Consider the following 12,759-nt stretch of genomic DNA (forward strand, 5'->3'; position numbering starts at 1 on the left):
CTTCTCAAAAACCTTAAACGGTAAAGCCCCTTAATGCACATTTCATAACTTCTTTCGATGTTCAGACTGCCCACCCTCCTGTCCAAAAGGTGGGCAGGTGCAGAGCCAGTTACAAGGAGAGGCAGACAGGGTCACAGCAAGATGTTTAAACAAAGGCAGCAGGAACAGAACTGGTTGAAATAAACCAGCCAGCAGAGTTTACAGTGAACAGTATGACAAACAGCACAGTGAGACAGGAGAATAATTTGTCTTCATAAACCAGTTAAAAATTTTTTTTAGAAAGGGCACTTGGACGGTGACAAAAGCTGAGCGATGGGAGCAGCAACCAGAGTCCCAGGATTCAACTCAAATCAGAACACTAAAAATGTCCCAATCACTGAAGGTACATGCTGTACAATTTAGTAACTCAAAAAAGTTACATAACAAACACACACAGCTTTTAAATGGATAGATTCACAATCTGGTCAAAATGAAAATGAAACTAATTTTCTGTTCTCAGAGAAAGGTTATTGCAACTTCTGTGAAAGAATCAGTATCACACTGTAACCAGCCCAGCAATCAAGAGTCTCAATATCAGGGAATCTTTAAAACACATCATTGCAATGAAACACCATGGGTCATTACGAAAACAGGACAGTAGAAGAGTTGTGATTGCTGCCCTGATTTCCAGCTGATAAGTTTGTCGCATTATAGCTCCTGTCTCTCTCTCTCTTCGCCTTGCAACTTCATATTAGAGAATAAAATAGTACTGGAGGAAGCCATTCAACCTGTGACTGTGCATGCATGCCCTTTGAAAATAGTTTCTCAGAACCTCGGTCAAATCTAATCGCTCTCCTCTCAAAGCAAGATGCCACTAAGTTAGAAAGACAGGTGACAATGGGATACTGACCTAGTTGGAGAATATTTATCCTCTTGTTGTAATATTCCACTTCGTCGCTGTAGTTTTGGGTGTATGCAGTGCTAGAGCCAGCACTCCTAGACTCAGTCCAATGCACTTTGGCATAGCCCTCTGCGTGCAGCTTTAAGGACTGGATCTTCATTGCACCAGTGAGCTCCAGGACAACTTTCCCTGACACTTCATCCCCAGTGCTGTAAACTGGCACTGTGCTGGGGTCTGGGCTGTCCAACGCCATTGAAAACCTCTTCAACTTATCCAGAATCATTTTTCCCTTTTCTTTATTTAAAAATAAAAATAAATCAATAAAAAATAAACGGAACTTGGAAGTTGCCGGAGCAGTCTTGGCGACTCGCACTCGGGGAAACAATCGATAAGACAAGGCAGCGTCTTGCACCCTGGCTGCGGTGTGGCTGCCCCTTTAAATAGCACCGACTCCTCAGACTGTGGCAGGCTGGCCGGAGATTGACAGCGGAGCCGGCCAATAGGGCGGCGGGCCGTCCTCGCCGCCGTCCAATGGCAGCCCAGGGGAGGGAAGAGGGCGGGACCTCGATGATGGACAGCTCCCCGGGAGAGAAAAACAAGTGGCAGCGCGCATGCGCCCGGGCTCGGCTGACCCACCTCGCTTGTTTTTCTTAAAAACAGAGAAGGGAACGCGTTAAGCCGGAGTCAGGCTTGAGAGACATAAATCTCCCCGCCTATTGGAAGGAAAACATCACGAGAGATTCCAGCCAGCAGGAAAACAAATAGGGTACAATAAAGAAACCTAAAATCACCCAGCACAAAGGCAAATCAACAACTTTGAGGAAAGTTCCCCAACTTCAGGAAAAGTTCCTCAACTTCAAGAAAAGTTCCCCAACTTTTATCCCCTTGTAACTGCAAACCAAACACTACTCAACTTCAAATCACAAGGGCTTTTCTTTTTGCTCCTGAACTTCAAATATTGATTTCAAAAATATTGGAATAATGTTTTAAAAAGTGGGTTCACTCGAGATATCTTGGTGGCATTATCTTTTGAGGGCAGTTCCAAAATGTTTCTGAACAAATACTTCGCTTGTAAACTTTCTCATTCCTTAAAAAAAAAACGTCAACAAGTCAAGTTATGCAACTTTTAATGGAAAACAAACTTGCAAACTGCATTTCCAAGTTTTCCTCCTCTCCCAGAGGGATTCCTCTGCTAATTAAATTCGCTGAAGTAGATTAAAAAATGTCATTCCTGGACAGAACAAGGCATTTGCAAAATAGCATTAGTTTGGAACAAACGTCTGCCAGACTACACTTGAGTTTTGCTTTTTTTTTTAATGAATGCTGTCAGATTTTTAAATCGCTGATCATGAAATGTGGGACCATGAATAAAAAAGTTTAATTGTTTTCCTGAATGAGCTTATATTCAGGAGAGTTTTGATAACTTCGGGGTGTTAATAGCTCAGTTTCACGTGAGCCTGTTCCACTGGTTTTAAGTGGCATTGAGGTGCACGGGGCAGTTTCATTGCGGCGAACATCTATCTTTCCCTCAATTGAAACTTAGCAGAAAAGTAAGCTCGATTGTTCACCGGGTTTGCTGTTCGTGAGATCTTCCTGTGCACAAAATGGCTGCCCACGCCCGCCTACACGGGATCTGACAGCACAAAGCCAGTGCCTGCACTTTAAAACAATTCATTGTAGCTCAGTTTGGTTCCTTGCTCTGGGATACTGCATCAATGAAAATGTCAATGTCTCTCTAACTTTCCAAATCGGTGCAAGTCAGGCTCAGGGGCTTGAGCGCTGTTGCCATCTGGTGGCATTGGGATAAAGTTTTTTTTTTAAATGCAAGCATTTGCATTCAAAAAGCTCCCTTAAATAACAACTTACATTTAGATATCTGATTTTGACATTTCACAGGAGCATTATCAAGTAGAAAAGTACCCTATGGTACTTTGCTTTTGTTACAGGTTTGAGGATAAGTGGCCATTAACTCGGTTGGAAAAGGGAGCATTGTGGAGGATAGAGAAGTTGTGTCCTGGAATGATCCCAGTACAGAAGGAGGCCATTCGGCCCATCGAATTTATACCACCTCTTGTGTGGATGAATCTGTCCCAAAAGGGGCAGCATGGTGGCACAGTGGTTAGTGCTGTTGTCTCTCAATGCCAGGGACCCGGGTTCAATTCCAGCCTTGGATGGCTGTGTGGAGTTTGCACATTCTCCCACTGTCTGTGTGGGTTTCCTCGGGCCTCCGGTTTCCTCCCAGTCCAAAAATGTGCAGGTTAGGTGGATTGGCCACGCTAAATTGCCCCTTAGTGTCTCAAGGTGGTGCAGGTTATATGGGGTTATGGGGACAGGGCGGGGGAGTGGTGCTAGATAGGGTGCCCTTTCAGATGGCCGGTGCATACTCAATGGGCTGAATGGCCTCCTTCTGCACTGAAGGGATTATATGGATTCTATGAATTCCAGAGCTTAGTGCCTAGGAGTGGTTTACATCAGGGATATGCAAACTGCTTTTCCAACATGTAAATTTTATTCCCCAACCCCATCTAAGAACTAGTGCAAATATCTTGGGCGGGATTCTCTGATCCTGAGGCTAAGTGTTGACGCCGTCAGAAACGCCGTCCCGTTTCTCGACGGCATCAACACGGCCCCAGGATCAGCATTGGGCCAGCACGGCACTGGAGTGGTCCACACCGCTCCAGCTGCTGATCCGGCCGCGGAATGGGGGATGCGCGTAGTTGGTCCGGCACGAACCCACGCATGCGAAGGCCCACCGGCGCGATTTCTGCGCATGTGTCTCCCTTGTCGGCCCCGGCCCCGACGCAACATGGCGCAGGAGTACAGGCGCCCGCGCGGAAGAAAGGAGGCCGGGAGACAGAGAGGCCGGCCCGCCGATCAATGGGCCCAATCGCAGGCCAGGCCACGTCAGAGACTTCCCCCCGGGGTCAGACCCACCCTCCCCCCCCCCCACAGGCCTCTACCCGACTCTTCAACGCTGATTTCCCGCCAGCTGAGGGCAGGTGTGGACGGCGCCAGTGGGACTCGGCGTTTCCACGACGGCCGCTCAGCCCATCCCGGCCCAAAATTCGGCGGCCGGCTGCGTAAAACGGCCCTTGACCGGCGCCGTGCCAACCACGCCGGTGTTAATAGTGCCGATTCTCCGCTCTGCGGAGAATGTTTGCCGCCGTTGGGGCGGCGTGGCGCGATTCGCACTGGTCGCGGGAATTTTCCGTCCCGTCCCCGGGCTGAGAGAATCCCGCCCCACGATCTTGATCCATCCCATCTAGAAAGACCCCACGGCTCATTCGCAGGTCTCACCTGCGAGTGTACTTGAGGTTGCTACCATTGGCTTGTACCCCTGTACTGGGTGAGGATTGGTGGTGTGGGAAAAATCCGCCAGGCTCCCTGCTCCTGATCGATGTTTAATGGCCTCTGCTCATGTTCATACATGGGGCAACATCTGGATTAAGTCCGTTGTGAAGCCCTTGTAGTCAAACAATTGGTTGACAAGTGCTCATTGTCCAGTCTCTCCCATGAAAAGAGACGATCCAAGTGAGGTTTAGGAGAGAGGCGACCATGGAAGTTCCAGTGGGCGGTACTCTGTCTTCCGAATCAGGCTTCATTTCAGAGGTTTGAGCCCAATAATTTAGGTTGACACTACCTGCGAGGGAGTGCTGCATTTTGAGGGCGGTGCCGTCTTTTTGGAGGAGATGATAAAGTGCTGGAGAAGGTGCACAAAAGAGTTATTAGAATAATAACAGGAGGGGTGGCACGATGGCTCAGTGGTTAGCACTGCTACCTCATGGCGCCGAGGACCCGGATTCGATCCCGCCCCCGGGTCACTGTCCGAGTGGAGTTTGCACATTCTCCCCGTGTCTGCGTGGGTCCCACCCCCACAACCCAAAGATGTGCAGGATAGGTGGATTGACCACGCTAAATTGCCCCTTAATTGGAAAAAAAATGAATTGGGTATTCTAAATTTATTTAAAAAAAGAATAGGAACAGGACTTGGAGGTTAGAGCCATCAGGAAATAGGTGTTCAGAAGATTCATGGGGGGTGGTGAAGTGGATGAAGGGAGGGGGTTCGAAGAGGGTTATTTCTCCGACAGTGATTAGGGTTTTGTCTTTGTCTCACCTTTTGGATGGAATTGGCGGCCATCTTGGGTGGGCCTAGGTATTTGGAGTGGATGTGGGATAATCCTTCATGGTGTAAATGGCTGACTCCGAGGGGGGGGGGGGGGGACACACCCCCGATCAGGCTGATCATGTGGAACGTGCGGGGGTTGGGGGTCCAGTGAAGAGGTAAACAATTTTCTCTCACCTGAAGAATTTAAGGGCAGATGTTGTTCTTTTACAGGAGACCCATTTGCGGGTGAGGGACCCTACCATTAACCATGTCATCCGCATTCAAATTTGTCCTACCAAAATGAATCACCTCACACGTATCAGGGTTAAACTCCATCTGCCACTTTTCAGCCCAGTTCTGCATCCTATCAATGTCTCTTTGCAGCCTACAACAGCCCTCCACGTTATCCACTACTCCACCAATCTTGGTGTCATCAGCAAATTTACTAACCCAACCTTCAATTCCATCATCCAAGTCATTGATAAAAATCACAAATAGCAGAGGACCCAGCACTGATCCATGTGGTACACCGCTGGTGACTGGGCTCCAGGATGAAAATTTACCATCTACCACCACCCTCTGTCTTCTATGTGATAGCCAAGTTACTGATCCAATCGGCCAAATTTCCTTCCATGCCATGCCTCCTTATTTTCTGCATGAGCTGACCTTATGGGGAACCTTATCAAACGCCTTACTAAAATCCATGTATACGACATCAACTGCTCTACCTTCATCTATGTACTTAGTTACCTCCTCAAAGAATACAATCAAACTTGTGAGGCAAGACTTACTCCTCACAAATCCGTGCTGACTATCCTGGATTAAGCTGCATCTTTCCAAATGATCATAAATCCTATCCCTCAGGACCCAGGAAAGACTTTTTTTTGACGGGAAGGTCTCTTCTTCCCACACAGTGGGGAAAGCAGATTTTTCGGCTATAGTCATTTTGGACCATGCTCCGCATTTGGTGGCCCTGGTTATAGAGGTGGGCCCTATACAACGTCCGGCATGGAGGTTGGACATGGGGCTACTGGCGCATATGGGGTTTTGTGGGCACATTGTTAAAGCTATAGATGAATATGTAAGGTTTCATGAGGATGGGTCTGTCTCTTCCTTCCAAGCTGTGTGAGGCTTTGAAAGTGGTTATCAGAGGGGGTGGATTATATCATACAAGGCGCACATAGGGAGGTAAGGGAAAAGCACCAGAAGTTAGATATTCTGGAGGTGGACCAGCAAGTATTCGAGTGACCCTACCCCGGAGCTCCTGCGAATAGGAAGAAACTGCAGACGCAGTTCGATCTGCTGTCTACAGATAAGGCTGTGTTGCAGTGTTCAAGGGGGTTTATTTAGGAATATGTGGAGAGGTCCAGCGTCTCCTGGCTCACCGGTTGAGGTGGCAGGCGGCCGCCCGGGGACCATTCCGGTCAGGAACCCGAACGGCAAGCTGGTGTCTGCCCTGGATAGAGTAAACAGAGCGTTTGAGGTTTTCTATAGGAATCTTTACAGGTCGGAGGTAACAGTGGGGGTTCGGGTATGTTGGCATTTTTAGAGGGTCTGGAATTTCCGATGGTGGGGGAGGAGGAGCGGAAAGAGTTGGAGGTTTTTCTAGGACCCGAGGGAGACTTAGCAGCTTTGGAGCAGATGCAAACAGATAGGTCGCGGGATTGGATGTGTTTCCAGTGGAGTTTTAGAAGACGTTTGCTGGACAGTTGGTCCCGTTGCAGTTGGACATGTTTAAGGACTCACTGACCCTGGGCTCCCTTCTGATGACACTGGTACAGGCATCGATTTCATTGGACTGTCCTATTTCGCTGTTGAATGTAGATGCCAAGGTATTGGCTGAAGTGCTTGCGATGACGTTAGAGCCTTGTCTCCCTGGAGTGATAGGTGAAGATCTGACGCAATTTGTTAAGGGTCGGCAGTTATTGTCTAATGTCCAGCGACTGGTCCTGTGGGGCCTGATCCTAAGGTGGTGGTGTCTTTCGATGCCAAGAAGGCATTTGATAGGGTGGAATGGAAGTATCGGTTTCCAGTTTTGGAGAGGCGTAGTCTTGGACCAAAGTTTGTTTGATAGACACATCTGTCATATAAGGCCCCCTCACCTAGCGTGTGTACAAATACTCCGAGTTCAGGGTACTTTCAATTGGGTAGGGGAACGAGACAGGGGTGTCCGATGTCTCCCCTCCTATTTATATCAGCGATTGAGCCCCTGGCTATGGTTTTGAGGGCTTCAGGAAAGTGGAAAGGGTTAATAAGGGGGTGGGTGCAGCGTAGGGTATCCCTATACGTTGCTTGATGTGACGACCCAGTCCCCACCATGGGCGATATAACGGAGCTGATGAAGAGCTTTGGGTCTTTTTCGGGACATAAGTTGAATTTGGGAAAAGGTGAGTATTTTCCAGTGGACCCAAGGGAGGGGAGCCGACCCGGGGGTGATTCCCTTTCGCCTTGCCGGAGCAAGCTTCAGGTATCTAGGTGCCCGAGAGGCCCAGGACTGGGCCAAGCTCCATAAATTGAACTAGGTCAGCCTGGTGAGTACGGTCAAGTCTGATCTGCAAAGGTTGGGTAATGTGAGAAAAGTGCTGATTCGGTTTAGTGACCCAGGGGCAAGTCACTTGAGCACAGGTTGAGGCAAGGCCAGGTAAGGGGTCTGGGTTGGGCCCACTGGTGACAGCTTTGCTCCTGTTTTCGCCAACAAAATATTCTACAAGTCCAGTGGTCGTATCCGTCTTGTTGTGGCAACATTTTAAACTCAGGCCTCTGTTCAAGTTGGCCCCTATTTGTACCAACCACCTGTTCGAGCTGGCGAAGCTCGACGTCTTGTTTGGGGAACGAGGAAGGAAAAGGCTGGAGAGACTAGGGGACTTGTTTCCCCAAGGCGCCGCCATCGTCTCTTACAGAAAGGGTCCTTTTGCTGGCGGGGTTGGAGGAGCACATCTGGCATCTATGGGCAGATCCTGTGAAGAGGAAGTGGGCTCAGTGGATGGGATGAAAGCAAGGTGGGAGGGGGAGCTGGGGTCTGTAGTAGATGACGAGGTGTGGAGTGAGGCCTTTCGCAGGGTGAACTCCATGTCCTTGTGTGCGAGGCTGGGCTTGATCCAGCTAAAGGTAGTGTTTAGGACGCATCTGACTAAGGCGAAGATGGGCGATTTCTCACCCGGAGGTGGACAATAGATGTGAGCGTTGTTCTGGGGACCCGGCCAATCGCACGCACACACGTTCTAGTCCTGTCTAAAACTTACCAGCTTTTGGGTGTCCTTCTTTCGCACCATGTCGCCGATTCTGAATGCCGAATTGAAGACCTGTCCTCTAGTCGCGATATTTGGAGCGTCGGATTCTCCAGGGGCTGCAGACCAGGTTGGGGGGCCGGGGGGGGGGGGGGTCTTGATTTTGCCTCTCTGATTGCCTAGAGGCGGGTTCTGCTGGGATGGAGGTCCCCAACCCCACCCAACACCTCAGCATGGTTAGAGGACCTAATGGAGTTTCTCCTGGAGAAGGTTAAATACCCCGTGAGGGGGTCGGTCAAAAGATTCTACCGGAGGTGGTGGTTTTTCATTGCCTCTTTTAAAGAACGAATCACTGTCAGTTACTGGGGGGAGGGAAGGTTGGGAAGGGGGAGCAGGGTGTGGGTTATGTGGGTTTGTAGTCTTTTTAGTATTTTTTTCCTGAAACGTTTGTATTTGTGGATTTGTAAAAATAAAAATTTTCAGTATTATTTGGTAAAATTGAAAAGAATCATTTAAAAAAAAGAACTATCAGGAAAGATTGAACAGGCTGATGGCCAAGTTCTTGAGAACAGAGGGTGGCCTATGAGAGGTCTTTAAAATCATGAAAAGAGTATTAAAGGTAAAGACGACCAAACTAGGGGGTCATAAACAATTTTATTAAAATCAGGAATTCAGGGGGAACTTCTTGACATGAAAATGTGGGACTCGCTCCCACTGGGAATGGTTGAGGTGAATAGTATAAATACATTTAAGGGAAAGATGGATAAACACACGAGGGAGAAAGAATTGAAAGATATGGTGATGGGGTGAGGTGAAGTAGGGTGGGACAAGGCACACAAGGAGCTTAAACAACAACATTGACCAAATGGGCTGAGTGACATGAATCTCTGCTGCCCATTCAACGAAGACTCGAATTGTGAGTCATGCTGATGTTCGAGAAGATAATTAGTGCGGCTCCGTACACAGTGGGCCTGTGCTGCTTGCAAAGCATTCTGGGTATAGTCTCGTTGCTGACTTCCTGTAAATGATGATGGCCAGTCACAGCCAGGCTCCCTGGGGAATGTTAACAATCTGGGGACACCATTAGATTTCAAATCAAAAGAAACAGATGAGCACTTATAAGATCATGTGCCATTAAGTTGGATTTTGAGAGCCCAGAGGGAAGGGATAAGATTACTAAATTAAAGCTCGCCTGTTTAGCAATGAAATCAGGAAACAATCATCGCCCCCCCCCCAACACGCGCACACACAATTGACCATGTGAATCTGGAACTCTTTCGATGAGCACATTAAGGAGTACACAATCAAGGCCAGTGAGGGGCAGATCAGTCAAGATCTAATTTGAATGGTGGAACACATTCGAGGGGCTGAATGGCCTCCTCCTGTTCCTACCTTCCTGAGGAAGGGACGACTGAGGAAGGGGAGAAGTCACACATTTTGGAACTCCTCCACAGGTGTAGACTAGAGCGCAACGCTGGTCAATGTCCTTGCGGAGGGAGAGACATCCGGGGCAAATGCACCCACTTTGTTCCAGGAATATAAACCTCATTGCTCAGGAAGGTGTTAATCTTTTAATCGGAGATGCGGGATCCAGGATATCCTTACATGAAGAGCCCCTCAATTAACACCAGGTATAAAGGACAGACTTACATTTATATAGCACCTTTCATGGCCTCAGGGTGCCTCAATGCACTTTACAGTCAATGAACGACTTTTGAAGTGCAGTCACTGTCGGAAACACAATTGCAAATTTGTGTGCCGAAAGATCCGGGAAATAGCAAAGTGCCCATGACCAGATACTTGTGCTTTTCTAATGTTATTTGAGAGGTAAAAATAACTCCTCTGTTCTCCAAATAGTTGTCATGGGATCTTTCCATCCATCTGAAAGGGCAAACTTTGGTAAATATCGTGACCAGAACTGTCCAAGTGTGACCAAGGTTCAGTACGAGTATGGGCATCGCTGGCTGGGCTGGCACTTAGTGCCCATCCCTAACTGCCCTTGAACTGAGTGGTTTGCCAGACCATTTCCAGGGGCATTTAAGGGTCAACCACATTGCTGTGGGTCTGGAGTCAGCCACATGTAGGCCAGACCAGGTAAGGACGGCAGATTTCCTTGTCTAAAGGACGTTAGTGAACCAGAAGGGATTTAACAAAAATTTACAATTGTTTCAGGGTCACCTTTAGACTTTTAATTCCAGATTTTATTGAATTTAAATCTCACCATCTGCCACAGTGGGATTCTAACCCGAGTCCCTTGTCCTGGGTCCCAGAGCATTACCTTGTGTCTCTGGATTACTAATCCAGTGGTGACAACACTATGCCATTGCATCCAGAACTTCGTGTGAAACATACCTTCTGTGCTTTGCAACTCCATTCCTCTAGCATTCAGCTACATTTTCGCAACTATTCCTTCCCACAATCCCAGAAGAAGAGGATCCCCCCCCGCTACTGCTTGCCGATAATCAACCTGTGGGAAGGAGTTAGGGAGCTGTCACGCTCACCACCTTCCCATCCCCTCCCTTCCCCTCCTGAAGATGCCAGCTCTGACTGAGTGGCACGCTGTCCAATTGACTACTGTTCCTGGGTGAATTCATAGAACATAGAAAAATACAGCACAGAACCGGCCCTTCGGCCCACGATGTTGTGCCGAACCTTTGTCCTAGATTAATCATAGATTATCATAGAATTTACAGTGCAGAAGGAGGCCCATCGAGTCCGCACCGGCTCCTGGAAAGAGCACCCTACCCAAGGTCAACACCTCCACCCTATCCCCACAACCCAGCAACCCCACCCAACACTAAGGGCAATTTTGGACACTAAGGACAATTTATCACGGCCAATCCACCAGGCAAGCTCTTTGGCTACTGGAGCAGCACAGCTTCACTTTTATCCTCCCCGTTGTGTGCTCTTCCAGACATGTAAATTTCCCAGTTGAGTCACACAACTGCGATCAGGACCCAGGTTGAGTTTTACTCGCTCCAGTCAAATAAATGCTGAGAACATTTTAATATTCCTGTGAACTGCCTGGTTTCTGATTGATGAGCTCAGCACAGAGCAGGAGTCCAAACTTGTGACCTTCCCCGCTCTGTGTGACAATGAACCAAATATTCTTGAGGTAACAGATCTTCCATTCTTTTTTTCTAATTTAAAGTTCCCAATTCTTTTTTTCCCCAGTTAAGGGGCAATTTAGCGAGGCCAATCCACCTGCCCTGCACATCTTTGGGTTGTGGGGATGAGACCCACGCAGACACGGGGAGAATGTGCAAGCTCCACACGGACAGTGACCTGGGCCGGGATCGAACCCGGGTCCTCGGTGCCGTGAGGCAGCAGCGCTAACCACTGCGCCGCCGTGCTGTCCTCAGATCTTCTATTCATAAGAGTAGAATCTTACAGCACAGGAGGAGGGCGGCACGGTGGCACAGTGGGTAGCACGGCTGCCTCACAGCACCAGGGTGCTGGGTTTGATTCTGACCTCGGGTGGGTGTCTGTGTGGAGTTTACACGTTCTCCCCGTGTCTGCGTGGGTTTCCTCCAGGTTTTCTGGTTTCCTTTCACAGTTTAAAGATGTGCAGGTTAGGCGAATTGACCGTGCTGAAATTGCCCGAAGGTTACGGGGATAGGGGCAGGGAATTGAGCCTCGGCAGGGTGCTCTATCGGAGCAGGGGCTGGTGCAGACTTTATGGGCCGAATGGCCTCCTTCAGTACTGTAGGGATTCCATTAAAAAAAAATTTTTTGAGTACCCGATTCATTTTTCCAACTAAGGGGCAATTTAGCGTGGCCAGTCCACCTACCCTGCACATCTTTGGGTTGTGGGGGCGAAACCCACGCAAACACGGGGAGAACGTGCAAACTCCACACGGACAGTGACCCAGAGCCGGGATCGAATCTAACCACTGCGCCACCGTGTTGCCCAGTACTGTAGGGATTCCATAATACACTCTGCCTTTTATGTCTGTGCTGCCTCTTTGAAGGAACTATCCAATTAATCTCACTCTCCCTGCTCTTACCCATGTAACCTCGCAAATTTCTCCTTTCTCAAACAATTATCCAATTCTCTTTGGAAGGTTCCTATCGAATCTGCTTTCACTGCTCATTCAGGGAGCGCCTACCCAGTCACAACAACTCACTGTGCAAACAAAATTCTCCTCATTTGCTTTCTGCTTATCTTTATCAATTACCTTTAGTCTGCCGGTCATCTGGTTACTGATTATCCCACCAGTGTAAACATTTTCTCGTTATTTACGCGGTCAAATTCCTCACAATTATGAACACCTCCATTAAATCTCACCCCAAACCAGCCCACCACCCACAACCAGTGAGTTAGAGTCAGGGTCAGAGGAGTCTTCAACACAAGGGTTGCTGTAATGGGATTAAAGGGCTGCTGTTGATGCGCAGGTCAACAAAACATGTCTCAGAGTTGCTGTACTGCCAACCAACCAGTCATGACCCTGCAATCAATCCAGGCTCCAGTCCTTGTTTTCCGAAATCGTCGCGGATAATGTCCTCTGTCTGATTCTCAGTGTTCACAACCCCTCAGGCCAGACCCC

At 48.6% G+C, this 12,759-nt stretch overlaps 1 protein-coding gene across 2 annotated transcripts in view; it reads right to left on the reverse strand.

Annotated features, from left to right (window-relative positions):
* The window catches only part of arrdc2 (arrestin domain containing 2), a 37,333-nt gene that overhangs the window by 12,134 nt on the left and 12,440 nt on the right, over positions 1-12,759 (reverse strand). Inside the window, exon 1 of one of the 2 annotated variants that reach the window (XM_072482326.1) lies at positions 890-1,290. The exons of the other annotated variant lie outside the window; for it this stretch is intronic. Coding sequence (XP_072338427.1) covers positions 890-1,163 — 274 coding nt within the window. The 5' untranslated portion in view covers positions 1,164-1,290. Of the gene's footprint in view, positions 1-889; positions 1,291-12,759 lie in introns of those variants that run through there. 2 annotated transcript variants of the gene reach the window in all.

The sequence above is a fragment of the Scyliorhinus torazame genome, chromosome 18 (genome assembly GCF_047496885.1).
Source record: "Scyliorhinus torazame isolate Kashiwa2021f chromosome 18, sScyTor2.1, whole genome shotgun sequence".
Classification (NCBI taxonomy): domain Eukaryota; kingdom Metazoa; phylum Chordata; class Chondrichthyes; order Carcharhiniformes; family Scyliorhinidae; genus Scyliorhinus; species Scyliorhinus torazame.